Source organism: Lagenorhynchus albirostris, chromosome 1 (genome assembly GCF_949774975.1).
Source record: "Lagenorhynchus albirostris chromosome 1, mLagAlb1.1, whole genome shotgun sequence".
Taxonomy (NCBI): Eukaryota; Metazoa; Chordata; class Mammalia; order Artiodactyla; family Delphinidae; genus Lagenorhynchus; species Lagenorhynchus albirostris.
In genome coordinates, this window is record NC_083095.1 from 9,246,100 (window position 1) to 9,273,376 (window position 27,277).

At 45.4% G+C, this 27,277-nt stretch overlaps 1 protein-coding gene, 1 long non-coding RNA gene, 1 other non-coding gene and 1 pseudogene across 5 annotated transcripts; 3 read left to right on the plus strand and 1 right to left on the minus strand.

Moving 5' to 3' along the window:
- The first annotated feature begins 2,174 nt into the window (after positions 1–2,174).
- Positions 2,175–9,494, plus strand: LOC132522979 (ubiquitin-conjugating enzyme E2 N-like; annotated as a pseudogene).
- Positions 9,495–9,928: 434 nt separating this feature from the next.
- Positions 9,929–19,024, minus strand: GLRX5 (glutaredoxin 5). The gene is made up of 2 exons (XM_060165550.1): positions 18,661–19,024; positions 9,929–10,567 (listed from the first exon to the last, which is right to left on the minus strand). Exons 1-2 carry the CDS (start codon positions 18,944–18,946, stop codon positions 10,389–10,391), a joined length of 465 nt encoding a protein of 154 aa, XP_060021533.1. The 5' UTR covers positions 18,947–19,024; the 3' UTR covers positions 9,929–10,388.
- Positions 19,025–19,407: 383 nt separating this feature from the next.
- LOC132529253 (uncharacterized) lies at positions 19,408–25,126 on the plus strand. Of its 3 annotated transcripts, XR_009543397.1 has the most exons (4): positions 19,408–19,532; positions 19,763–19,966; positions 20,803–20,988; positions 24,498–25,126. It is a non-coding gene; the product is annotated as an uncharacterized LOC132529253 (long non-coding RNA). The 3 variants fall into 3 exon arrangements; XR_009543399.1 differs by having other exon boundaries at positions 19,414–19,966; positions 24,495–25,126; XR_009543398.1 differs by having other exon boundaries at positions 19,414–19,966.
- Positions 20,218–20,492, plus strand: LOC132506206 (small Cajal body-specific RNA 13). Its single transcript, XR_009535756.1, has one exon. It is a non-coding gene; the product is annotated as a small Cajal body-specific RNA 13 (non-coding RNA).
- Positions 25,127–27,277: the final 2,151 nt, after the last annotated feature.

Consider the following 27,277-nt stretch of genomic DNA (forward strand, 5'->3'; position numbering starts at 1 on the left):
CTATAATTACCTGAAACGTGAATGGATTAAATGCTCCAACCAAAAGACACAGGCTTGCTGAATGGATACAAAAACAAGACCCATATATATGCTGTCTACAAGAGACCCACTTCAGACCTAGGGACACATACACACTGAAAGTGAGGGGATGGAAAAAGATCCCATGCAAATGGAAATCAAAAGAAAGCTGGAGTAGCAATACTCATAACAGGTAAAATAGACTTTAAAATAAAGAATGTTACAAGAGACAAGGAAGGACACTACATAATGATCAAGGGATCAATCCAAGAAGAAGATATAACAATTATAAATATATATGCACCCAACATACGAGCACCTCAATACGTAAGGCAACTGCTAACAGCTCTAAAAGAGGAAATCGACAGTAACACAAAAATAGCGGGCGACTTTAACACCTCACTTACACCAATGGACAGATCATCCAAAATGAAAATAAATAAGGAAACAGAAGCTTTAAATGACACAATAAACCAGATAGATTTAATTGATATTTATAGGACATTGCATCCAAAAACAGCAGATTACACTTTCTTCTCAAGTGCGCATGGAACATTCTCCAGGATTGATCACATCTTGGGTCACAAATCAAGCCTCAGTAAATTTAAGAAAATTGAAATCATATCAAGCGCCTTTTCTGACCACAACGCTATGAGATTAGAAATGAATTACAGGGAAAAAAAACTTTAAAAACACAAACACATGGAGGCTAAACAGTACGTTACTAAATAACCAAGAGATCACTGAAGAAATCAAAGAGGAAATCAAAAAATACCTAGAGACAAATGACAATGAAAACACGACGACCCATGGGATGCAGCAAAAGCAGTTCTAAGAGGGAAGTTTATAGCTATAGAAGACTACCTCAAGAAACAAGAAAAATCTCAAATAAACAATCTAACCTTACACCTAGGGAAAGAAGAACAAACAAAACCCAAAGTTAGCAGAAGGAAAGAAACCATGAAGATCAGAACAGAAATAAATGCAATAGAAACAAAGAAAACAATAGCAAACATCAATCAAACTAAAAGCTGGTTCTTTGAGAAGAGAAACAAAATTGATAAACCACTAGCCAGACTCATCAAGAAAAAGAGGGAGAGGACTCAAATCAATAAAATTAGAAATGAAAAAGGAGAAGTTACATCAGACACCGAAGAAATACAAAGCATCCTAAGAGACTACTACAGGCAACTGTATGCAATAAAATGGACAACCTGGAAGAAATGGACAAATTCTTAGAAAGGTATAACCTTCCAAGACTGAACCAGGAAGAAACAGAAAATATGAACAGACCAATCACAAGTAATGAAATTGAAACTGTGATTAAAAATCTTCCAACAGGTCTTCCCTGGTGGTGCAGTGGTTGAGAGTCCGCCTGCCGCCTGCAGGGGACACGGGTTCGTGCCCCGGTCTGGGAAGATCCCACATGCCGCGGAGCGGTTGGGCCCGTGAGCCATGGCCGCTGAGCCTGTGCATCCGGAGTCTGTGCTCCGCAGCGGGAGAGGCCACAACAGGGAGAGGCCCGCGTACCGCAAAAAAAAAAAAAAAAAAAAGGGAATCTGTTGACAAAATGATTCTGAAGTTCATGAGGAAGAGGAAGCTAGAAAGAATAACTAAGAAAAATTTGAAGAAGAAAAAACAAAGAAAAACATGAAAGATAAGTGATTGCCAAGAATTTTAGGTGATATTATCTCATTTCATCCTCATAGTAGTTCTATAAGGTAGAGACTGTTATTAACCCCATTTTAGAGATGACAAAGCTGAGTTCAACGGCAACAAAGACTCTCCAAGGATGACAGATTTAGATGCATCTATAATCTATACATGTACCTATATCTACGTCTATACTTGTGTCAGTGGTTTGAGAGGGCATTTAAATACAGATTTTTTCAACCAAATTTTAGACTCTCTGCATTCCCCTTTGATGCCTGCAAAGTTGTTGCAGAAACCCCAGACCCCTGGGAAATGCTATGGGACTGATTACTGATTTCTAAGAAAACCTAACTCACTGCTAGCAGAGCTGTGATCTCTCTAACAAAAACGGTTGATTGGAAGACATCTATTAATGGGGAAATGCTGCCATTTAATAAATAACCCCCCACATGAAAATTATTTCACACACTCGTGCGTGAGGCGAGCGGAGCCAGAGACGAGACCAGAGGCCGAACTCGGGATCTGACAAGATGGCCGGGCTGCCCTGCACGATTATCAAGGAAACCCAGCGTTTGCTGGCAGAGCCAGTTCCCGGCATTAAAGCAGAACCAGATGAGAGCAGCACCCGTTATTTTCATGTGGTCATTGCTGGCCCTCAGGATTCCCCCTTTGAGGGAGGAACTTTTAAACTTGAACTATTCCTTCCAGAAGAATACCCAATGGCAGCCCCTAAAGTACGTTTCATGACCAAAATTTATCATCCTAATGTAGACAAGTTGGGAAGAATATGTTTTAGATATTTTGAAAGATAAGTGGTCCCCAGCACTGCAGATCCGCGCAGTCCTTCTATCGATCCAGGCTTTCTTAAGTGCTCCCGACCCAGATGACCCATCAGCAGATGATGTAGCGGAGCAGTGGAAGACCAACGAAGCCCAAGCCATAGAAACAGTTAGAGCATGGACTAGGCTATATGCCATGAATAATATTGAAATCGATCCGATCATCAAGTGTGCATCACTTCTCCTGTTCTGCCAAGACTTCTTCCTTTTTTGTTTGCATTTAATGGACACAGTCTTAGAAACATTACAGAATAAAAGCCCAGAGATCTTCAGTCCCCTGGTGATTGAATGCACAGTAGCAAATCTATGTCTTGTCCTGACTCACTGTTGTAAAGCAGGAGCAGAGGCTAGAAGTGTCATCTGGATTGTTGCGAGACGTTTAAAAGCAGTGGCCCGTCTCTGCTTTTATTCATTTCCCCATCATGGTTTGAGTATAAAGCGCTGTGAATGAAGGTGGTTGTCAGGGTTAGCTGCAGGGGTGTGGGTGTTTTTCGTTATTATTATTATTTTTTGGTGGTCGGGGGAAGGTAGTTTTATTTGAATTTTATGGGCTCCTTTCCCCATTTTTATGGTGATCTTATTGCATTGGTTAAAAGTAGCTAACCCTGGCTTCCCTGGTGGCGCAGTGGTTGAGAGTCCGCCTGCCGATGCAGGGGACGCGGGTTCGTGCCCCGGTCCGGGAAGATCCCACATGCCACGGAGCGGCTGGGCCCGTGAGCCATGGCCGCTGAGCCTGCGCGTCTGGAGCCTGTGCTCCGCAACGGGAGAGGCCACAACAGTGAGAGGCCCGCGTAACGCAAAAAAAAGAAAAAAAGAAAAAAAAAAAGGCAGCTAACCCGTTCTTTAGAATATGCTCTCTAGCCAAGTCTAACTTTATTTAGACACTGTAGATGGACAAGCTTGATTGTTTGAACCAAAATGGGAACATTAAACAAACATCACAGCCCTCACTAATAACGTTGTGACTTTGCTGTCAAGTGTAGAATCCTCCCTTCAAGAAAAAGCTTGTGACCATTTTGTATGGCTTGTCTGGAAACTTCTGTAAATCTTATGTTTTAGTAAAATATTTTTTGTTATTCTAAAAAAAAAAATTATTTTACACACACACACACACACACACACACACACACACACACACACACACACAGACTGTTTAATGCCGAGGGCCAAGAAGACCTGCGTAAATTCCGCGAGAAGCTTTATTATCCCAAACTGAAGGCTGAGCCCTGAAGACTACATTCTAAGCCCCCTCTTGTTCCCGCTGGTTATTACCAGGGTTTAGACAACCTCAAAGTGACGCGTCAGTTATTTGGACCAGACGGCAGGATTGATCAACGACCTCAACAGCACCTATGCTAATGAAAATCTATTGCACACACTAGCGGCAGTTAGAAAGCCGGGGCTCACGCTGTGCAGGCTTCCAAGCCCCTCTCACAGGACTGGACTTGATGGAGGATTCCTGGCAGCCCTCTGATAGCACATGGCTCTCACCATCTACACACTCGGTGGGTCTCCTGTCAAGTTTAAAAAGATGCCAAGGTTCACCTCTCTCACTTCCTCTCCCAAACTCCCCACCACACCCATGTAAATGGGAACACTACCCGTTGCTTGTGCATTTTGACACTATCGGTGGTCTCTGGTGTCAGGAAGCCCCACACGACAGAAAGGTCTGGAATCGCATGACTGGCACAGGAAATGTCAGTTCCCAGGCCATGGGCTTCATACTCAGGTCTGCTTCTCCCTCATCCCAGCACCTCCAGTTCTACCGTCTAAATCTCTCTCAGATGATGGGAATGTAAATTGGTGCAGCCACTACGGAGAACAGTCTGGAGTTTCCTTTAAAAACTAAAAATAGGACTTCCCTGGTGGCACAGTGGTTAAGACTCTGCACTCCCAATTCAGAGGGCCCAGGTTAGATCCCTGGTCAGGGAACTAGATCCCACATGCATGCTGCAACTAAGAGTTTGCACGCAACAACTAAGAAGCCCACATGCTGCAGTTAAGGAGCTGGCGAGCCACAACTAAGGAGTCCACCTGCCACAACTAAGACCTGGTGCAACCAAATAAATAAATAAATATTAAAAAAAAAAAAAGCCAGGATAATGGGAAATGTGCTTCTTGGTTCTTAGGGTTACAGCTTATGTGTAAAAGGCACTGCTGAAGTTCCCCTTCAGATTCCAAGTATTTTGAGCCTGCCCTGGCTCAGGGTAGGGGCAGGGGTACCTGACTCCCAGCTGAAGGCTCAGCCCCAGACCTGGGGTCTAGAGTGGGAAGAGGTCCCATCGCATAGTCTAGGGCTTAGGGCTTAGCATGGACGCTCCAGAAGGCTGGCTCATCCCTGCTGCTGATTACCAAGGCTCATTGTCAGTTTAGGACTAGACGGACCTACCAATAATCTGGAAATATTTTCTGCAGTTCATCACCTAACTTCCTGTGAACCAGGAAACCTATCAGCCTCTTATTTCCTGGCAAAATGTATCCCTGTGAAAATTACTACTTGGGTACAGTAGAACCCAGCATGACAATCCTTGTTACTGATAAATTAGAATTAACTCAAGGTTAAACTGTGTTCTTTCAAGCATACCTCCACACAATAAAGCCTATTCAGTTCAGTACGGACTTCCCACTGCATGAAATAGAAATACTATTAAAAAAAATTAAAACTCAGTGGCAATAAGTCCAACTATAGTCTTGGGAAAGCAATTTACAGGGAATTCTTTCTGTCTCAGGGCCCTCCCGACTCCAGCCCCAAGAACAGCTGAATAACGGGTACACTCCACTGAGATTATCACAAATATTAGATCTTGTCATTGACCTTCAAAGATGAGTCTCCATGCTCTGGGGACAACCAAACAATGGCCTGTTACTAAATATGGACTTAGCTCTACTCCCTTAAGCCTAACAATGATGGTGAGTAATATACCGCAGTCAAGTCCAGATCTAGTCCAAGGTAACCATGGAGGTTAACCTGTCTGGAAAGCTCAGTATGGGCTTGGCCTTTCACGTGGATTCTCCCATCTCATAACAAGCCTGGTGTAGGTGACGTTCCCCACTGTCCTGTTCAGTAGAGTAGGCAAGGGAGGTTATTAATGTGTCTGAGGCCGGTCACACATCTGGGAAGAAATGGGATGGGAATCCAGGAAGTTTGATCCAAACCCAAGCTCTTAGGGGTTGCCCTGTGCGGCTACCCTGGTGAACTGTAAAGACCTAACGCTTCTTGTGACTCATCAGGGCAGAACGGAGAAAGAGAATCCTTTGCTTATTTTTTACACATTTTTCTAAGCACTACATATGCTAGCAATAGCGGATTCTCGAGTGAAGCCAAGCAAAAGGGCAAGGACAATCTGGTGCCGTGGGGACAAAGCAGGGAGGTGAGGGAAGGCCTTCTGGGGCAGCGGCCTGGGAGGTCTGTAAGTAGGGGAGTGAGAAGTATAAGTAGTGTGTCTGTGGAAGGCCGTTCTGGCTGCAGTCAGGGAAAAGGCCTTCGAAGCAAGGTGCACTTAGGCTTTCAGGCCAGATCTGCTCCCAGCTCAGCTGCACAGCCCATGCAGCCTGAAGACCTGCAGTGACACTGCTCTCAGGAAACAGGATGGGATGCGACCTCCCACAAGTCCATCTTGGCCACGTTGATGGGTGGCGTGACAACAGCTCTTCCCCCTTTCACTGTTCCTCCCCTCTCCCTCAAATTAGCTATTGTATGGGACCCCCCTGGCGGTCCTGTGGTTGAGACTCCGGGCTTACACTGCAGGGGACACAGGTTCGATCCCTGGGCAGGGAACCGCATTTGAAGCGGCCAAAAAAAAAAAATTCTCAACTGGATTAAGAAATCTATCTTTTTTAATAGCTATCAAATCAGCTCCTTTTGGTGTGACCATCCACCGGTATCTATTTTTGCCTGTCCGTGACTCTCCGGACCCCACCTGGAAGCTTCTTGCCTCTGGTTTAAATGTACTCCAACATAACTTGGCCAGCACGAAGGTCGATCCTCTGAACCCTTAGCCCGATCTCTCCTGTCACGAACACCAAGGGACCCAACCTCTCAAGAAACAATTTTCCTCTAAATAACCAAGCTCATTCATAAATTTACAAGAGCTCTTTCTCGAGCTAGCTGCTGGGGTGTTGGTAATTACAGGAAAGCTTGAGGTCCCAGATTCTACCCAAGTCAATTCAATAGGGCCAATACAAGAAACCCAAGACGCCTTAAAACTTACCTGGTGTTCTAAAATACCTCCCAAACTTAAATGAAGTGTAATGACATTTATGTAACTACCAGCTTACAACACAAAAACTACCTCAACTCATACAAATGTTCTAAAATAACTTCATCTATTTCTAAACGGTCTAACAACACAGGACTGAAGTTGTGACATAAATCAAATGATACAAGCCAGTGTCCTGTAGTGGAAAGCCGTGAAGTGGACCTTGCATTTTTAAATAGATGATGTGTGATATTGCTGTTTGCACAATGAACTTTGGTGTCGCTGTTCTAATTATCACAGTGAATTCTAATTATGCAGATCATTAAAGTTATTCAGACTGACATCAGATAGCATCTGCAATTTCCCAGTTGGTAGCGACTTGTCAAGCATAGAGAAAAAAAGGATTCATTAACTTTGGAAAGAACATTTCCATTTCTTGTAGAGCTCAGTGATTCCTTAAACTTTTAAGCTCTCTGGTGACTGATATGATCTATGATTCATAAGCATCTGAGTCCAATTATTCGCCTAGCAGCTCTCCCCTAGCGCTAATGTTCCAGGGAGGTTTCCTACATCGATGTTTCCCTACAAATAAGTTTCTTATCATTTCATTTTTTAGATGAACCCTAAGGGGACATAGGCAGGTTTAAGGAAAAGCCAAAAGGAGCAAAATTATGGCAAGGGACCCTATGACACACCAGATGTGAAGGCAAGGGACAATTTTGCAGACTCATGTGTGTGCTTCATGGCCTGGTACTCATCCAGGGACAGTAAAAAGTGGTTTGTTAACGTATTCTTTGCAAAGGACAAGGTCACAGCCTCGGTCGGCCACCACGGGGCAGCAGCACAGGCAGCTCTGCGCACAGGGCTCCCTCCCAGCGCGCGCACATTCATGTGCAAAGCGAAGTGCTTCCAACAGCTGAGCTCCAACCTCCTCTAAGGGTCTGTGTAAGCTCTTAGCTTAGCGCAGACCCAAAAGGTATTGATGGCATGCAGTATACAGTGCACGTAATATAAAACTTTTTTTGGCTCCGGACGCGCGGGCCCAGCCGCTCCGCGGCATGTAGGATCTTCCCGCACCGGGGCACGAACCCGCGTCCCCTGCATCGGCAGGCGGACTCTCAACCGCTGCGCCACCAGGAAAGCCCCGTAATATAAAACGTTTTGTGGCAGTAATCTGCTTTTCTTTTCCCTGAAGCCCTGAGCTCTGTAATTTACGAGGGGCAGTCCTCTCACCTGACAGGGCAGTCCCCACGGATGTGGGACAGTCCCCACGGATGTGGGGATGGGCTACAACTTGCCTTTCTTTTTTTCCTGGGAATCTCACAACCTCTGGGGGAAGGATGGAGCCAGGAGCTGTGGGCTACAAGACCACCCGGCAGGTCAATCCTTACCCCACCAAGTCTGTCCGTCTTCAGAGCTTCTCCAAGTGGCACTCATGTAAACTCAATAATCAACACAGAACAAGCCTCCAGAACAGCTCCGGGGAAATAAGCCATCCCGCTTTCCTTGTCATTTTTGCTCTTTTCATTAAAAAGTGCAGCTTCGGGCTTCCCTGGTGGCGCAGTGGTTAAGAATCTGCCTGCATTGGCAGGGGAAACGGGTTCAAACACTGGTCCGGGAAGATCCCACATGCCGTGGAGCAACTAAGCCCGTGCGCCACAACTACTGAGCCTGCATTCTAGAGCCCACAAGCCACAACTACTGAGCCCGCGCGCCTAGAGCCCGTGCTCCGCAACAAGACAAGCCACCGCAATGAGAAGCCCGCGCAGCACAACGAAGACTAGCCCCCGCTCGCCGCAACTAGAGAAAGCGACGAAGACCCAACACAGCCAAACATAAATAAATAATTTTTTAAAAAATGCATCTTCTTCTTACCTCTGCCACTGTAAAGATGTGCTTCTAAATAAATGCTCTGTTTAAGCCCTTGGAGATGAATGAAGGCTTCTGGGGACCCAAAGGCACACGGTGACAGGATGGGCTTTCTTCCCACGAGTCGCTTGCTGTCAAGCTTACCTCTAGCTCCACCTCCAGCCTAGGTGGAGAAGCACAGTCTTGGTAAAAGACACCACGTACTGGAAGATCTTGGCTATGATTACAATTGTGTCCTTTTTTATAAAGGCCCCATTTTATTTTTTTTTTAATTTTAGGTATCTATTCTTTTTTTTAATTAATTTATTTTATTTATTTATTATTTTTGGCTGCATTGGGTCTTCATTGCTGCGTGCTGCCTTTTCTCTGGTTGCGGCAAGCAGGGCTACTCTTTGTGGCGGTGTTCGGGCTTCTCATTGCGGTGGCTTCTCTTGTTGCGGAGCACGGGCTCTAGGCGCGTGGGCTTCAGTAGTTGTGGCTCACGGGCTCCGGAGCGCAGGCTCAGTAGTTGTGGCACACGGGCTTAGCTGCTCCGCGGCATGTGGGATCCTCCCAGACCAGAGCTCGAACCCATGTCCCCTGAATTGGCAGGCGGATTCTTAACCACTGCGCCACCAGGGAAGCCCAAAGGCCCCATGTTTAAGGAATAAAAGACTCATGAGATCCCATTCCTTGGACGGCTGCTAATGCTGCTCCCAGTCCAAGTGCAGCGCAGGTGGCCAAGCACAGGTCTTCAGAGAAGGGCGAGCGGGGTGCCCCCCTCCAGCCTCCCCACCTCACTTCTCGCCAGTCCGCCCAAGCCTCCAACTGGATCATCAACACCTCTCAGCGTTCACAACACTTACCTCCCTTCGAAAAATTAGAGTACAGCTTGATGGCAATTTTTGTGGCAAATTTAACAGAAGAGTATGAATGAGAATCACTCTTAATTCCTAAAATCAAAAGGTCAGAGGTGCTAAAAGTCCTTACCGACTGAATGTCTGTGTCCCCTCAAAATTCCTATGCTGACATATAGCCTCCAAAGGGATGGTTTTAGGAGGTGGGGCCTTTGGGAGGTGATTAGGTCATGAGGGTGGAGCCCTCATAAATGAGATTAGTGCCCTTATAAGAGGGACTCCAAAGAGCTTCTGTGAGAACACAGTGGGAACACAGCTGTCTGTGAAGCAGGAGCAGGCCCTCACCATACACCTGATGTGCTACAGCCTTGATCTTGGACTTCCACCTTCCAGAACTGTGAGAATCAGTATCTGTTGTTTATAAGTCATTCAGTCTGCGGTGTTTTGTTATAGCATCCCAAACGGACGAAGACAAATACTTATTGCTATTCAGATTAACAACTCACACGTGGTATCCCTGGGTTGGCAGTTTATTTTAAAAAACAACACCCCAGTTATCTTATTTTCTTCCTTGTCCATCGTTTTTCTTAACAGAACAAGTTACAAAAAATTAGGGATGGGGGGTATATGATCTTTGCAGACTGACATATTTGCAGAGGACTCATGAATAATAATGATGATTCAAAAGCTCCTAGGTTTACTCCTGAATCAAGCAAAGAGCAAAGGACAACATAAGAAGGAATCGTGTGTACAGCAATCTCGTCGTACAGCATTGATTATGACAGTGCAGTGGTTACAATTACGTTCACGGTAGGATATTCCTTGCTCAAACACCAGACATGCTAAAATCACCAGGCTGTTTGCAAACTGGAGGAATCAGTGCAAACAGTCATCTGAAGAGCAAAACCCAGAATCGGGAAGGCTTTTCTGGCAGTGAGATTCTGACCCCAGCGGCTTCCTCGCGTGGGCCACCCTCACTTTGAGTCTTGATCTTTCTTTTCATCTAAGAGGGCGGAGCGGATCCCCAGCTTTTTCAGTTCTTCCACCAGGTCCCCATTCTGGTGCATCTGCAGAAGAATGTCACAGCCCCCCACGAACTCGCCGTTGAGGTACACTTGCGGGATGGTGGGCCAGTTGGAATAGTCTTTAATGCCTACGGGGAAAGAACATTTAACCGTCATTTCAGTGGTCAAATACTTGTACGGCAAAATACGTTTCCCTGCTCCTAGGGACACCCCGTAACCCTTCCTGGCTCCCCATCCCTGGGGGACCGTGTATTTGCTACAAAGAGCATAAGCTTTTGAGTTGAATGGACCGCTGACTCTTCCAATTATAAACAGTGAGGCCTCCATCCTCTGTTTCCACCCTTATGTCACAAAGTTTTTATGAGAATCAGGTTAAGTAAGGCTCTCATAAACTACCTGACACACAATCGATCCTGCATTAATGGCAGAGAACTTGCCTGGTTAATGCAAGTGACACAAGATACAGAAGGCTATATTCCCCATGCTTCTGCGGGCCACGTTTTCAGCAAAACGAACGAACGAAAGAAATGCCACTCCATTGCCAAATGGCCTCCTGAACGTGGCCCCGTCATGCCAACTCACTGGCACAGTGGGCAGCCCCCACCTCATGTTTCCCGTGCCTGTCTCAGCTGGTCAGTTTACAGACACTGAGTCATTGGCTTTGATCTTTAATAATTCTTTTACCCAAAGAAAGATCCCTCTCCTGTGGCTAGACTGTGGCCCTCGTCCTATTCAGCCCCTCAGGTGAGCTCTCCATGGGACAGCTGATCTGACTCAGCACAGAACTCGCAGGGACTGAGTGAAATGAAGGAAAGGCCCAAAGCTCACGAAGGTCCACGTCCTGGGCCGGGCACAGGGCCACGGGGTGGGACCCACTCCCCGCCCTAAGAGACAACGGCTTTGAGGACACACCAAGATGAAGGATGTTCAGGGACAGTGCAGCCATGGGATGACTCTGTGCAGTGCTGCGCCACGAGGATGATGGCTAGGAAGGAAATGTGGTTTCAATCTTAAGGCAGAAAAGATCACTCACTCTTTTCTAAATTCCTCCTTACCTTTTACTTCCTTTTCTACTCAGAGGTTGAGATGAAGTATACTTTTTTAAATGTACAAATAAATGAAACAGAAAAGTCAACAAAGTCTTCAGGCAAAAGACAGTATTACACAAATTTTAGAAATCGGTCAAGTGGTGGTTTTTGTGTAAACAAACTAAAAATACAAAACCTTTTTCTTGATGCCCTAGCATTTATTATCAGATGAGTTTTATCAAATAAGATTACCAATATGAGTTATATTACAAATAACCTTCCCAAGATACCATGTGTTTTTCTCTTTTAAAAGTCACTGCTTTCTAAAAAACAGCAACTTCGCTCTAACCGACAGCGCTAGAGGGCCCCCAGTAGAGAGCTTTATCTTTCTTCTGCAGACAGACTTCATGGAGAGAGAAATGGTTACAACGTTATAGGCCCTGAAAAGCTCACTTCTAAGCCACTCTGGGTTTCTGTTTAAAAAAAAATCAGCTAGAGGTTTGGAGGTTACCAATAAAGGGCAAATTCCATTAACCATCAGAATGCCTTTATACTTGAATACCCTGATGAATTCAAGTTTTTTGTTTTTTGTTTTTTTTTTTAATTCAAGTTTTTCATCACTCTGATGTTTGGTGCTACATAAACAATTACTTAGCATGTAAGCTCTTTGTTTTGGATTTTTTTTTTTTTAAACTCTACCCTCAAACACAAAGAGTCTATCAGAACTTAACTTTACGTTTCCAATAACACATCTTTTTTTACTTTATGATGGGGGGAGATTAAGAAACGTTCAGAATATGAACTTTTTACTTCTAAACTTTCTTAAATATCTGTTACATTTATGTACATGAACCATTTATCTGCACAATATTATATCTGGGTTTTTTTCCAATTAATAATACACTGCATTAAGCTTTTCATGGCAATGAATATCTACTGATTCTTTTGGCGAGTGCCTACAATTTTTGAAACAAACCCAAGGTGAAAACAAATTTGCCATCTGAGGGCCACCCAAAACCACGTTTAATCCTAAAAAGTACAATTTTTTAAAATAAAATCTTTGTTGAGTAAAAGAATGACTTGCTTTCATCAATCGTTTTTATGGTACTACACTCAACCAAAGTGTTAGGCAACAACTAAACATGACATTGTCGCAGACCATACACCTCAACTATAAGGGAAGGAAGGAAATCCATCCTAACCACCAAAACTACCAAAAATAAGCGGGCTTTCCACCATCCTGAACATCCAACATACAGTCACATGCAAGGGAGGCTAACTCCTTCCAAACCCCTTGGCCTGTGACTGTCCTAATAACTTCAAGAACTCAGAAGAACCCACCTCAGAACACATGGCATCGTGACAGCATCCAAGGTGCCTACCAGCTGATAGTTTATCAAAATTAAACTTAACTACTTCTTTAATTTTTAGATTATCAAGTGTTACAGGCGGCTGTTGTCAAAGCAAGGCTCTGGCATCTCTCCTAAAAACGATGCCATTTCCCATGTTTAAAAAGTCTGACTACAAGTTTAAATATTTAAGGAAATACCCAAATTGCTTCCTACAGAGTGAAGTGAGAAACTTCCAGTAAGGCTACATTCATGAATTGAAAACTAAAACAAATTCTGTCAATTCACAATTAATTGTTTAAACATGGCTAATTTTTCTCACCCTTTAAATTTTCAGTAACTGCAATATACAGTGATAATTCTTGTAAGTATCACATGGAATAATTCAGAATCAGAGAGCAACTCTTGAAAATTAGAAAAGCATACCCAAGAATGGATTTTAATGATAACCGTATTTTATAGATGACAAACTGTGATTCAGTTTGGGACAGAAAATGGTGACTGCCAAGTTATATAACAGGTAACACTAGGACTGGGAGTTAGGAGGCTGTCTTACAAAATCTGTTCTACATACACCTACTGCCCCACCAAAAAAATGTCATGTTCTGAAGTATCAAGTGAGAGGGGAGAAAATGTTCTGGAAAATTCCCTTCCAGAACTTTCAAAAGGTACTTTTCAAAATTCATGACATTTCAGAATATTGGACCCCATTCCTGGTTTGGACAATAATCGTAAGAGCACCACGATTATAGTTTTCTTTTTTTTTCGGTAGATTTTCAGTACACGAGCTTCAGAGTCTGACGCAGGTTGATGCCAACTCTGCCACTCAACGAGGCTCTGTTCCTCGGGCAAGTCATGTCACCTCCTCCTGGAATCACGTATTTCTCCATCTTCCTTAAGAGAATGATGTTAGCACTGCCTGCCAAAAAGTAAACCACGGTGCCGAGAGGGTCAAGGCGCTTGTTTAGGGGTCAGCAGACTGTGGCTGGCTGGCTTGTTAAATACAGTCTCAGATAAATCTGCTCATCTCTCAACGTGTTTCCTTTTCTGTAAAATGGGAATAACTCTATGCCTCACATATTTGTTATGAAGATTAAATAAGATATAATTGGTGAAATGAATTAAGCTCCCACAGCGCCAGGTGCACTGTGGCTACTCTCTCCACGTCAGTGTCCTCTACCCCACCCTCCACAGAAATGCTCTCCTGACAATGTACGCAAGTAAACGCAGGGAAAGAATGCAGGAAAGAATGCATACCAGTGAAGCATGCAATGCAATAATAAAAATACCATTTACTGAGCTAAGGATTCCTGAGTTTCATACTCTAAGTTTTTCACATATCTAATCTCATTTCATCTTTACAAAATTCCTACAAGTTATGTATAATTATCCCTATTTTACAGATGAAGAAATGAAGGCTCAGAGAGGTTAAATAACTTAACCAGCGTCACAGTGCTGACATACGGTAGAGACAGGATTTGAGTCCAGGTGTCTAGGAGTCCAAAGGCCAGGTTCTTGACCACCAGAGGTGGTCTCTGGCCGGAAGCTGGCATCTGTCACTCCTGCCCCACTGTAAGCCCCACCTGCACGACACATGGATCTGCAATCCATGGGACTGTTCCACATCTTTAACATTTATAGACACAAACGACGTTAAGCCACAATTACCTTTTTGTAACTTGCTTTTTGACTAAGCATCGCCTTTTTTGAGAATACTTTTTTTTTTTTTTTTAATTTTTGGCTGCGTTGGGTCTTTGTTGCTGTGCGGCTTTCTCTAGTTGTGGAGAGCGGGGGCTACTCTTCGTTGCGGTGCGCAGGCTTCTCATTGCAGTGGCTTCTCTTGTTGCCAAGCATGGGCTCTAGGCGCGCGGGCTTCAGCAGTTGCGGTGCACAGGCTCAGTAGTTGCGGCACGCGGGCTTCAGTAGTTGTGACTCGCGGGATCTAGAGCACAGGGTCAGCAGTTGTGGTGCATGGGCCTAGTTGCTCCGCAGCATGTGGGATCTTCCCAGACCAGGGATTGAACCTGTGTCCCCTGCATTGGCAGGTGGATTCTTAATCACTGTGCCACCAGGGAAGTCCCTAGATCTAATTCATTTTAACCACAATTTAGTTTTCCATCATAACTAAGCTATAGTTGGTTTCTTCAGTCTGCTGCTAACAGACCAAGATCTGTTCTTGCCCACTTTTCATTATCACAAGGAACACTGCAGTGCTCACCCTTACGTGCATCTCCTAGCTCACATGCAGGGGACAGTCTCTCTAGACAAAGGGGTGGCAAACCAAAGCCGGTCCACATCCTTTTGTAAATAAAGTGTTATTGGAACTTCGCCCCGCTCATCCGTCTATGTGTTGTCCCTGACTGCTGTACACTGTAACAGCAGAGCTGAATAGGTGTAACAGAGACCACCAGGCCCCCAAAGCCTAAACTATTTACTCTCTGGCCCTTTACAAGGAAGCTTGTCGATCCCTGATGGAGCCTAAATAGCCGAGAGTGAAAGAGCTGGGTGTTCAGCTCTGTTCACCTTCAACTTGACTGGGTACTGACAGTCACTCCTTCCAAGTGTGGGTGCCACTTTATACCCCCATCTGCAGCATACAACCTGCCCACCAGACACCCATGCACACTTGTTATCTGCTTTTTAATGCTTACCAACGTCATAGCTCTACTACTGCCTGAAACTCCTTGATACTGGAAAGGCTGGGCATATTTTCAAATACTTAATAACCATTCAACAATAGGATGATGGGTATTCATTCAACAGATGCTGTTTCCGATTCGAGGAATACAGTGGTGATCTGAGTAGGCAGAAATTCGAGTGTCTATAATGTTTCTAAGAGCAGGAAAGAGAGTTTATGATAAAATGATAAATAAAAGAAGCATTTATTTATTCATTAAAACATGCACTGAAAGCTCGCTTTGCATAAGCATCACACACAGTGCTCAGGGAGTCGCAGAAGACACGTTCCCTGCTCTCAGGAGGGCAAAATGCTATATATAGACATGGGTGATCTCAACTCTGTTAAAAAAGAAAAAAAAAAACTGTTAGAATCTAGATCCAAATGTTAATAATAATGGTTTATACGGAATTACAGGGGATTTTCATTTTATTTAGATTTTCAGTGTTTTCCAAATTTCTCCCATGAGCACATGTTACTTTTGCAACTGAAAGTAAAGGTTAGTCTTTGTTAAGACCAAGAGCAGGATATGGTGACATCCATCCACCGTGACCCTATGTGGCCGTCTCGTGGGTGCTCCAGATTTTTAGAAAGGAACAAACCCTGAGGAAGGCCAAAATGCAAAGCTGCCTCAGTCTCAGGCCTCAGGCTGACACCTCTGTGCATCACACTCCCTGGACCCAGTGCCCAGAACTAGGAGACAGTGTCTGAGGGTCTTCCTCCGACTTGGGTCCTTTCTAAAACTCAGCCTTCTCTGGCACAAGAAAACAGGAAAGGCCAATTTTGCAGAAGCCCCTATCCTGTTACTAGAAGTGACCTTGGGTCTGGGAAAAGTTCACAGACATATCTTTAGTTGGCAAAAGCAAGCATCAGACAGCCTGTCAGTCTCTCCTGGTGAAGCTGAAGGTGTGGAGAGCGAACAGATGAAGAATCTTCATGTTTTAAAGCCTCACCCTGGCGAAACTACTCCCCACTCTAATAACGCGCTTACACCACCCTGCCCTAGTCTAGAGGTTAATACTTACCCTAAGGTTTACTTTTCTAGGCAACGAAAGACGTGTTATGTTCAATATGTATGCAACACACTCACTAACTAAAAGGAATGGTCTGATGAAGCTCAATGGTCAAGAAATTTAAGGGTTAAATTCCTGTTGCTACTGTTTGAACACTTAAGAACAGAAGACTGGAAGTCAGATACATAAGTGCTCTCGGCAAACATTCTTATTCCTGCTGTTACTTTCAGTTTACTGGCCATATTCCAGTATAGCCCATCTCCGGTTATATTTCAGAAAAATGTTTTAATTCAAGTATAGTTGATGTACAATGTTTCAGGTGTACAGCAAAGTGATTCAGTTACACCATCTCTGGTTATATTAAACAGGAGAACAGAAATTCATAAACCAAAGACTCTCAAAACTTTAAGCTAAGCAAGATATCAACAACACAATGTTCTACTAAGGACCCCAGTGGCAATTTGCAAGCGGCCTGAGGCAAGGTCCCAGCAGAAAGATTATAGAGTAGTTTCTCCTATCTTATCTTTTAGGCAGAGACGCCACTGCTGCTGCATGAAGACTGCAGATCACCCTGTATGTGAAAAAAGCCAGCAATTGGTAGCATTCCAGTACTCCAGGAAGGGAGAAGGATCATGGGCACAGCACATGGAAATATTACATATGCCTCTTAGTAACTCTAAGCTGCCTTCACTCCTTGTTTCCATCCACCAAAACCGAGAGTTCTATAAGGATTAGATTCCATGGGAAAAAATACTTTTAAAACCATAAAGTGCTAATAATAAAATGGTCACCATTTAATGGATGCCTTCTGAGTGCGAGATAAGAGGACAAGGCACTTTCTAAAAGTTTTATTTTCACTTTTTTCCTCACAAAACCTTTGCCAAGTGTGGTTTCATTATCCTCATATTACCGAAAAGGTAAATGCAGTCATGTCCCTTGCCTCGGGTTGCACAGCTGATTGGCCAAAGGAGTCTAACCCAGAGCCTTTCCCTGACGCCAGCCTGTCCCATCTCTGTTGGAATGACTATGATTGACAACTTCAAATGTAGAAGAGCAAAATACAGAGTTCTGAATGTAGACTACCATAGAACTTGAGGCCCTAAAACACTTTTTAGAACACTGTCACTAAACAACATCAGGAAACTCGGGGAGAACTCAGTCACTGAAAGTCTAACTGGAATGCCACCCTTCAGGGGGTACAGGCACGGTCCCCCCATGCCTCCGACAACCCCACCCACCCCAGCCAAGGAGCAGACCCAGGTGTTCTGGCCTCTCTCTCCTCCCGCACTAAGATAAAATAGAAGAATGCAGGTAAGGTTCTCAGCAAGGTGCTCATCAGAAAAGATGCTAGTTAACTGTCAGGGCCCTCCATCCTCCCCTCTGGGCCACTGAAAAGTCACAGACACTACTGTGGCTGCCCAGACCCTGACCGGTTCCTGGAGCTCCAAGTTTGAGTGAGCTAGGGCCCAGAAGTCATTCTTCGTCCCTCTCCCCACAAGCCTCTCCAATCCCTAGCCGCCACAAAGCTCCCCCATCCTTGAGTATCTAAAAATAAATTTCATGTCTTTTTCTCCCACACCAGATCCCAACTAAGACCTGTCCAAAAGCTGTGTCAACCGCTCCTGTAGCAGCAACAGAGAACGGTCCCTGTCACCCCGAGCCTTGAGGCACGACAGGCCAGCCTCTGAGCCCCTAGCCTCAGACAAGGGCAACCTCGACCCTCCCCCCGCCATCAACAGCACCTCTCCTTATCCACGAGGCAGGGTAGCCCCTCAAAGTGTCCCCGAAGTGCTTACCTCTAATGGCTCTTCTTGTATCCCTCTCCGCCCACTTCCCCAGCCCTGCAGAGCAGGGAGTCAGGCTGCTGACCACGCTCCTTGGATTCAGCCGAAGAGCACTGGCCCCGAAATGCCTTTTTCAGCTCAGAGTGAGGACTGGGGAACCGTTAGGACTTACTCCATTGCCCATGTTAGCCCAGAGGCCCAGATCCTCGAGATCCAGTTCAAGTCGATCAGGCCCCCACCCTAGACCCGTGTGGAAGCTCGTGTCTGAACTCCCCTCGAGCCCCCGGACGGACCTTGCCCGACAGACCCTCGACCCCGCAGAGTGGCCTCGGCCGGTCGCCCCCCAGCTCCGCCCCCAGCCGGCTCTGACCTTGCCTGAGCTGGGGGTCGTCCAGCACGTTGTAGGCCGCGTAGTCGCGGACGCCGTGCAGCCGCAGGATCTGCACCACGGCGTTGCTGAAGCCGCACTGGGGCTGCTCCGGAGTCCCCTTTAGGAAGACCACCACCCTGTCCTTCTTCACCAGCGCGTCCAGGTGCTCCGACGAGCCGCTGCCGCCCGAGCTCGCCGCCCGCACGCCCGGGCCCCGCAGGCCGCCGCCCGCGCCGCGCCCCCAGCGGAGCAGAGCCGCAGCCGCCCGGCTCAGGGACCCGCTCATCCCCGCACGCTGGCCTGAGCTCTCGACGGCCAAGGACCTGGGCGAGCCGGCCGAAGCCTTCCCGGGGCCCGGCCCGCGGAGGCCCGGCCCGCCCCCCGGAGGCCCTCATTGGACCGGCGACGAAAAGCTCTCCGTGATTGGAGAACCCTGGCCCTCAATTGCTGGATTCCACCAATCATGTTACTCGTCCCGCCCCGACAGGTTGGAGGCGGTCCTTACGCCTGAGCCGCATTCTATCGCCTTACCATTGGCCTCCGGAAACCGTTTTGTCAGTTGATTGGAGAGAGTGGATGTCCATCAGGGTCACGCTCCGAGGCAAGGGGAGGCGAAACGAGAGGGAAGACGGCTTCTCTCTGAAGGGTAGACGGGCCTGCTGGGACGCTCCGGGAGGACTTGGGACAGGCGCTGGGCGGGGTTTCGTCGTTCCGCGGAACGCCGGGAAGGGGTCACTTCCAGATGAAGGTTCCGGTTCCGGTGCGGGCGGAGGTTGCGTTGCCACGGCAGCGCGGTTGGCCGGCCGCTGGTTCTGGCGTTCCGGGTGGTGGTGGGGGCTGGAGCAGGCTTGGATCCGCCGTTCCCGGCTTAGGTGAGCTTCCCGGAGCTTCAGTAAGGCCGTGGCTGTTCGCAGCGAGAGCAGGGACTGCGCCGGGCTCTGGCGGCCAGGCCTGCCCGGGGCTACGGCGTCGGGGCCCGGGCCGTGTGTCGCAGCCCTCCTGTGGTCCCGCTGCCCCCGTGGGAGCAGAGGCCCAGACCCCTTCCCGTGGTTCCCGCCTCTGCAGCGCGATTATTTCACTAAAACAACTTTGATTTTTAAAGTTTGTAAAGAGCTCTCGTCTGTGTGATCGGGGCTTCGCTGACTTTCCAGCCGACCTAAGCCCCTGGGCTTGGGCCCAGGAAAGGTTGAATGGGGAACTAAGAAAGGAATTGGTTCATTCGACAGACGTTTTCTGAGCAGCTGCTGCGTGCAAGGCACGGTGCCGGCGCGGGACCTGTGCCCAGAGCTTGAGAAATGAGAAGCAGGTACAAATCAATGTGAGGGTAGAGAGGAGGGAAGGGAAGCCTCCCTAGGCCCACTGCTTTCTCTGTTCTCCATTGTGCTTAGTACATCTTGACATATATTTGTTAACTTGTTTATTGACTTCCCTCCCAGACCGTCAACTTCATTCATTACTGTATTCTCAGTACGTAGAACAGTGCTTGGAACCTAGCAGGTGCTCACATTGGTGGAAAGAATGATCCCAGAAGAGCGGGGCTCAGTGAAATCGCCACGTGGTCTGTAGTCTTGGAGCGGTGCTGGGTTGGTGGTACCCTAGAGCACACCAGACTTGCAGAGAAAGCATTCTCCAGAGGAAGCTGAGGCATGGCTGCTCAAGGGACAGCAGTGCCATGTGCAATTTTCCTCTGATAGTTTCCGATTACTGTTGCCACGGTGATAATGGCTGTGCCATGTCATTATCTATCAACCGACAGTAAGAGAAGCTTTTGCAGTCAGATGTTGTTTAACAGATGGAGTGGTTTCTGTTGGACACTAAGTACTGCTACAAATTACTTTCTTTTTAAACCCTAAGTATTTAAAAAGTTGTGGCTGGAGGTGACCTGGTTCTGCTTTGGAGGTGCTCAAATTTAAAAATCAGAAAATTAGTACATGTGCTGACAGCAAGTGAATCTTCCAAATTATCGTTCACCGGGAGACTTGAGGCCAGTAAGCTGAAAATAAACTCAAGATGTTACTCAGAAGTGCTCCCCAGTGACGTATTTGTTTTATCCCCGTGGTTGTTATTGATGTTTGGTAGTTTTCTAATGTGGGACCCAAAATTGATCAGCTTCTTAAAAGAGTCCTTTTTTTTCCCCTCTAGAGTCATTGATTCCAGGTAAATCAGAGGAACAAACATCATACAGAAATACACAGGACAGTAACATACAGGAAGCGATGTGATGTGGAAGCTTAACTGTTGTTTCAAAAGTCCAGCATCTGGTGCACCTAACAGTAGGGGCTATATTATTTGCAAAGTCACCTAACTTTTACTCATACTTATGTTCTGGTAAGTTTGTTTTAGTTTTTTTTTTAAATAAATATTGGCAGTTCACTCCAGAAAACCTGAATTGTTTATTGCCTACCCTGAACTGTCTCATTCCGCTCTTGCGTTAACTGGAATAGGGAGAAGAATTTGCAAACTTACGATGTGAGGATCCAGAGACGTAGTGCTAGTCATGGGGAGTGTCATGTCACTTATCTAGTGTGTGATACTGGCTTTGCCAGTACAGTTGGCAGACATTTTATTAAATTGAGAAAATACAGCTGTCATTAAAGGTTAAGAGTAGTCCTTCAGCAGGAAGAATACAAAGCCTGTGTTCTCCAAATTTATAATAGAGTTGCTGTGTACAGTCGAGTATGATAAGGACATCCATGAAGTGCAAGGAAAGCAAGTCGGGGCTCTTTCAGGGAGCTAAGTGGGATGGCTTTGATAGTATTGACCAAGGCCAGGAAAAAAGATCATGTATCTAGACCAAAGAAATTGAAACAATGCACCTAAATTTAAGTTTCTAATAAAGCAACCTAAAATGCAAAATGTTGTATGTGTTGAACAGACTGCTTTCTGTCTTTGACTTAAAACCACTCATCAAGTATTAGCACCAAACATCAGTGACTTAAAGAATCGAAGAAAATAGTGTTCAAAATATTTCTTCCAAAGCACCAACTTCTTATATATGATGTGGCATTTGAGTTACGAGCTTTCTCATTAGAACTTCTGTAGTGAGAAAGTATGATAAAAATACACTTCTTAAACAGTTGTAAGAAATCTGCATTTATGCTCAAATGCATTAGGGTGTTTGTTTGTTTGTTTGTTTGTTGCGGTACGCAGGCTTCTCACTGTTGTGGCCTCTCCCGTTGCGGAGCACAGGCTCTGGACGCGCAGGCTCAGCGGCCATGGCTCACGGGCCCAGCTGCTCCGCGGCATGTGGGATCTTCCCGGACCGGGGCATGAACCTGTGTCCCCTGCATCGGCAGGCGGACTCTCAACCACTGCGCCACCAGGGAAGCCCCATTTGGGTGTTTTGAAGATGGAAGTCACCATCTTTATCAGTTTGTGATCTCCCATGTGGACATTAATGGGGAGGTAGGGGTGGGAAGTATAGGAAACTTAGGAGAATCCTAGGATTTGGGGTCACAAAGTGTAATTAGACCCCAAACTAAATAATCATACCATGTAAACATGCTGACTCAGGCATCCTAAAAATGTTTTTCTTCCCTGTGCTTATTTATAGATAAGCCTTTACTATATTTAGTAAAATTTCTCCTTTCTCCCCACTCCGCCAAAAGCAAATTCACTGTTGAACCCATAATTAAAACCTTATAAATTTGAGATCATTTCTTCCTATATATCAGCTCTAAATGAAGAGTCAGGATTATTGAGCCTAAGATGAAACTTTGTTTGAACACTTAGCATGTCAGTGTTTTCGTACCCTAACTGCAGTCCTAAAGGTCACGCTGCATTCTGACAGGGTGTGGTGGTTGTGCATATGGCACATGACCCAGCAATGTCTAGGTCTGAGCTGGCCAGAGCGTTCTGCGAGTGTCATTTTAAGAGAAGAGTGGCTGCAGGTGTTGCACAACGGGTTGAGCCACCAAACATTCCTGAGCTAAAATGGCATTCGAGACCCAGATTTCCACAGACGCAAGCTGAAGCTTGAGACCGTTCTCTGTGGTGCCCCTTAGCTGTTCAGTAATTTTAGAGCATCACTGCAACCCTGGAATTAACGTGATTCCCTAAGAAGTAATTGTTATGTGTGAGAAACCGAGGCAGTGCCCAGCCCCCTGAGAAAATGTTTGCTGACCCGTAATGCAAAGATAGAAATGCCTTTGCAGGGACTTCCTGGGGGCGCAGTGGTTAAGACTCCACACTCCCAATGCTGGGGACCCAGGTTCCATCCCTGGCCAGGGAAATAGATCCCATGTGCATGCCGCAACTAAGAGTTCACATGCCACAACTAAGGAGCCCACCTGCCACAACTAAGACCCAGAGTAACCAAATAAATAAATATTAAAAGAAAAGAAAAGAAATGCCTTTGGGATCTTCACTTCCTCTATCTGACAAGACAGCTGGGTTTATAAATACTTCTCTGGCCATGGGAGTGGCCTCAGTTTTATTAATCGCAGGTTCTCACATCATGTGGGCTCAGCCTAGAGGCAGGAAGGGAGACCTCATTCGGGCCCCCTTCCACTCTATCACAAAGGTCCTGCTCTTCTCCTCTGGGTAGAATGAAGAGAAATGATGTCCTGTAAATTTAGTTCAGTCTAGAACACACTGTGGGAGATACAGGTGAAAATGGATTCCTGAAGAGGCACTTATGAAAAGCCTGGATGTCACAGCAGAGCCTGATTCTGTTCTGGGATTTGGACTGTAGAGGTGTGAGGCCTGGCTTCAGTCCTAAGCATCACTTACAAGCTCTTTTGGATTTTCCTTGGAATTTTCTGCCCCTTACATCTTCCCCTTCCTGGATTTGTGAAAAATGTCTTTGTGACATCTGCAAAAGGTAATGCCTATTTCAAGATGTCTTTATCTAAGGATTGCAGAGTTTTAGTGAATCACTTTGTACTCTATTCCTCTGCTCCTAGACATTTACCCCCAAAATATTGGCATGCATGTGTAGTACAACAAACTGGTTTTGTGTACATGAATTCATTTGAAACTTGCATTAGCCCTAGGATAATAGTTCTCTGGCATTTTGGTCCCTAAATTAAGTTCTCTTTTCACTAAAAGATCCCACATACTGTGGAGCAACTAAGCCCGTGCACCACAACTACTGAGCCTGCACTCTAGAGCCCACAAGCCACAACTACTGAAGCCCGCGCGCCTAGAGCCCGTGCTCCGCAGCAAGAGAAGCCACCGCGATGAGAAGCCCGTGCACAGCAACAAAAACCCAACTCAGCCAAAAATATAAATAAATAAATTTATTTTTTTAAAAAAAGAATGAACCAGAAGTAAAAAAAGAAAGATTGTTAATAACATCTTTTTGACAGACTTGAGCACTTTGGGTTCCTCTTTTTACCTTCACAAGCACTTCTTAAATCTTACTGTGGAATCGTAGCAAAGCCAGCAAGTCCCACAGAAAATTAAATATTCCTGAATTATCTCCAGGGTATGTATGTATTGGATACAGATGTGATTTTTATGCTTTGTGAAACTAAACTGACAACAATTTCAATGCAAAACTCCAAGGAAACAAATAACCCATAGCTTTTCACTTCTGGAAGTTTCATTCTCTTTTGTCCCCATGCTGCTTTTTCTCAGTGAGGCCTGAAGTCTCTGGCTATATATAGGCTTTTAAACTCAGACATCTGCTGGATTTTGTTCTATTGAGAACTTTATTTCGAGGGAAAGAACCCAAATCATATCTCTTGTCAGGTAATATTAAGAATTAAGTGGTAATCATAAAACATGTTAAGACTTAAGGTGATAAAAGAATTGTTGAATTTTCCTCAACTGTCTGTTTAGTGAAAGATTTTAATGTTTTGTGTTATGTTTCTTTTTTTTTTTTTTGCAAGCAGATAGATTCCATGATTCAAACTGTTATTACATTTCCAGCGACTTCTGAGAAGGTGCCCAGACCACAGAATTCAGAAAGCAAGGAGCCAGTACTGTTGTGTGTCACACTTGCTAGGAAGATTTATCTGTTGGCAGGAGTCTGTGTCTTCCTCTGATAATCACTGAGATTGCGGCCAGACGAACACTGAGAAAATTTTATTGTTTTCCTTTGAATGATGGCTAAGATGTATTGCCAAGGCCATAAATATTCATTATGTTGAGTCAGAATTTCATTTCACACTTCAACCTTTGAGCCTTCATAATTTCAGGCTTCAAAATTAAATCTTGCTGTCATGGAAATCCACTGCTCTAGCCTACTTCAACAAAGTAGCTAGCGAAGGACCCCAGTTTCACGGATTGGGGGAGTGGGTTGGAAATGGGCTGACATTAACTGTTCATTTTCCTTTGCAGGAAAAAAACTGGAGGATTTTAAAAAATATTTTTTCCTACTCTTATGGCCAGAAAAATCCCACTTGCTAATTCTAAACTTTACACTTTTTGAAAGTGTACTCTACTGAGATAGAATTAATTGATACCAAATTTCTGTGAGCCAGAGTTTTGGAGTTTTAATAAAAGACTGTATTATAAACCAGTTACCCTGTAATAAATAAATAAATAAATAAATAAAAGAAGGGAGGAGCATTTTGCATAGGCTGCACTTGCAAAATTGAGTCACCAAGAAAATTTTGTATCAAAAGCCTTGAGAAGGTGACATACTTGCAGGCTTTCTCCCCTCTCCAGACATCCAGTGGCCTGCACTTAGTGTAACTAAGCACATGTCAGTCCACTTGGTGAGCTATTCCCATTGGTTCATCTCTTCATACTGCTGAGCTGCAGCTCTGTGATGGTTCATGCATACTGCCGGCTGGTGGGGAACAGAGCCAATAATACCCTCCTACTTGAAGGGATTTTTTAAATTTTTTTTTTTTTGCGGTACGCGGGCCTCTCACTGTTGCGGCCTCTCCCGTTGCGGAGCACAGGCTCCGGACGCGCAGGCTCAGTGGCCATGGCTCACGGGCCTAGCCGCTCCGCGGCATGTGGGATCTTCCCGGACCGGGGCACGAACCCGCGTCCCCTGCATCGGCAGGCGGACTCAACCACTGCGCCACCAGGGAAGCCCTTGAAGGGATTTTTTAATCCCTTCTTGAAAAATAACCCATCATCTTTCAAAATCATTCTGTATTTTGAGAAACTTGGAGCATTTCATAATGAGTCTCTGCCTTACCCCACGAGACAGGTAGGGGGCACTAGTCTGTCTTACTTAGGAGGCAGGGGCAGCAAGAGCCAGTAAGTGCTGTCGGTTCAGTGCACACAGTGTCTAGCCGGTTTCTAGGAATCGGCTCTCAGTTCCCGTCCAAGTCCTGTTCTAACTTTAGGGAATGGTTTACTCTCTCAGTTTTCTAATATTACAGCCACAGCAGATTAGGAGCAGTAAATTTAAAAGGCTAGCACTAAAAGCAGGAAGAAGCAACGACTAACAGGTTAACAGGAGATTTTTTTAAATTGAGAAGCAGATATTTGGGGATTTTCCTCTTTTTTTTTTTTTTTGAAAAGTCACATTCTGGAAGCGTTTGGTGTAAGCAGGGGAAACATCCCTCACATGTCACAGTTCCTTGAGCATTAGAGCCCTGTGTAGTAATTCTAAATCATCCAGAAAAGGAAATGGTATTTCATGTGCTTTGGTTAAGAAGTCAAGGAAACGTAGTATATATTAGATTGCCAACAAAAATTATACAGACTCATGGCCTAAGGGGGTTGTGTTAAATAAATTTCAGAGGAATACTTTCTTCCCTCATTATGACAGATAAACAGAGTTTTATTTCTACTTTTTTTAAAATATATTTTTATGTCTTTATTTATTTGGCTGTGCCGGGTCTTAGTTGCAGCACTCAGGATCTTCGCTGAGGCATACAGGATCTTTCGTTGCGGCACGTGGGATCTCGTTTCCTGACCAGGGATCAAACCCGGGCCCCCTGCATTGGGCGCACGGAGTCTTAGCCACTGGACCACCAGGGAAGTCCCTATTCTACTTCTGTTATGTGTCTCATATTAGTCCATGATGAGCACTTAGAAATACTTAACACATTTAATTAGGTGGTGAGGTGTTGAATAATATGGGCATAAAGTTGGGTTTTTCTAAACTGTATGAATCAGTTAGGGCTTGAGAGCTCAGCTACCATTAGGCCTGGAGACAGCTGCGCATAAAGCAGTTCTGCAAACCCTGGATACACAGTCATCAAAGAATATAACCACTGTGCGTCCTACCACTCAGCCCCATTTTACTACTTTTGGGGACGGAAACCCTTTAGGGGTTTTCTGTGTATCACAGTTTAATTTTATGCCCTACCGCCCACTAGACCATCAGCTTCTAGTCCAACAGAACTCATTTTTTCACCCCTGGTCCTTAGTACTACGCCTGGCACTTAGTATGTGCTCAATGCATAACTCCTGAATGGAGAACACGTGACGTGGTAAGCAATACAGGACAGTATCTCAGAAACCCCAAACTGCGTGAAACTCACAATACTGACCGCAGATGCCATAGGAGGGAGAGAAACATTTGGCCATAGAGCTTGTGCTAAGCAGGACATGGAGTGGAGTAAGACACTCCCACTGCCCGGGACCTCACCATCTTATGATGAGGACAGATGCAAGAATGTCACTAAGTACTGGAGAGGGCTGGGGGTGTGGGCCCCAACACAGCCAGTCAGGGCCTCAGGGGTTAGCGCCAGTCGGTAGAGGG

Excerpts from the sequence above, each read along its gene's own strand:
- GLRX5 (XM_060165550.1), bottom strand. The coding sequence starts at position 18,946 with ATGAGCGGGTCCCTGAGCCGGGCGGCTGCGGCTCTGCTCCGCTGGGGG. Across the intron at positions 10,568-18,660 it reads CGACCCCCAGCTCAGGCAAG|GCATTAAAGACTATTCCAAC; the intron begins GTCAGAGCCGGC and ends CTTTCCCCGTAG.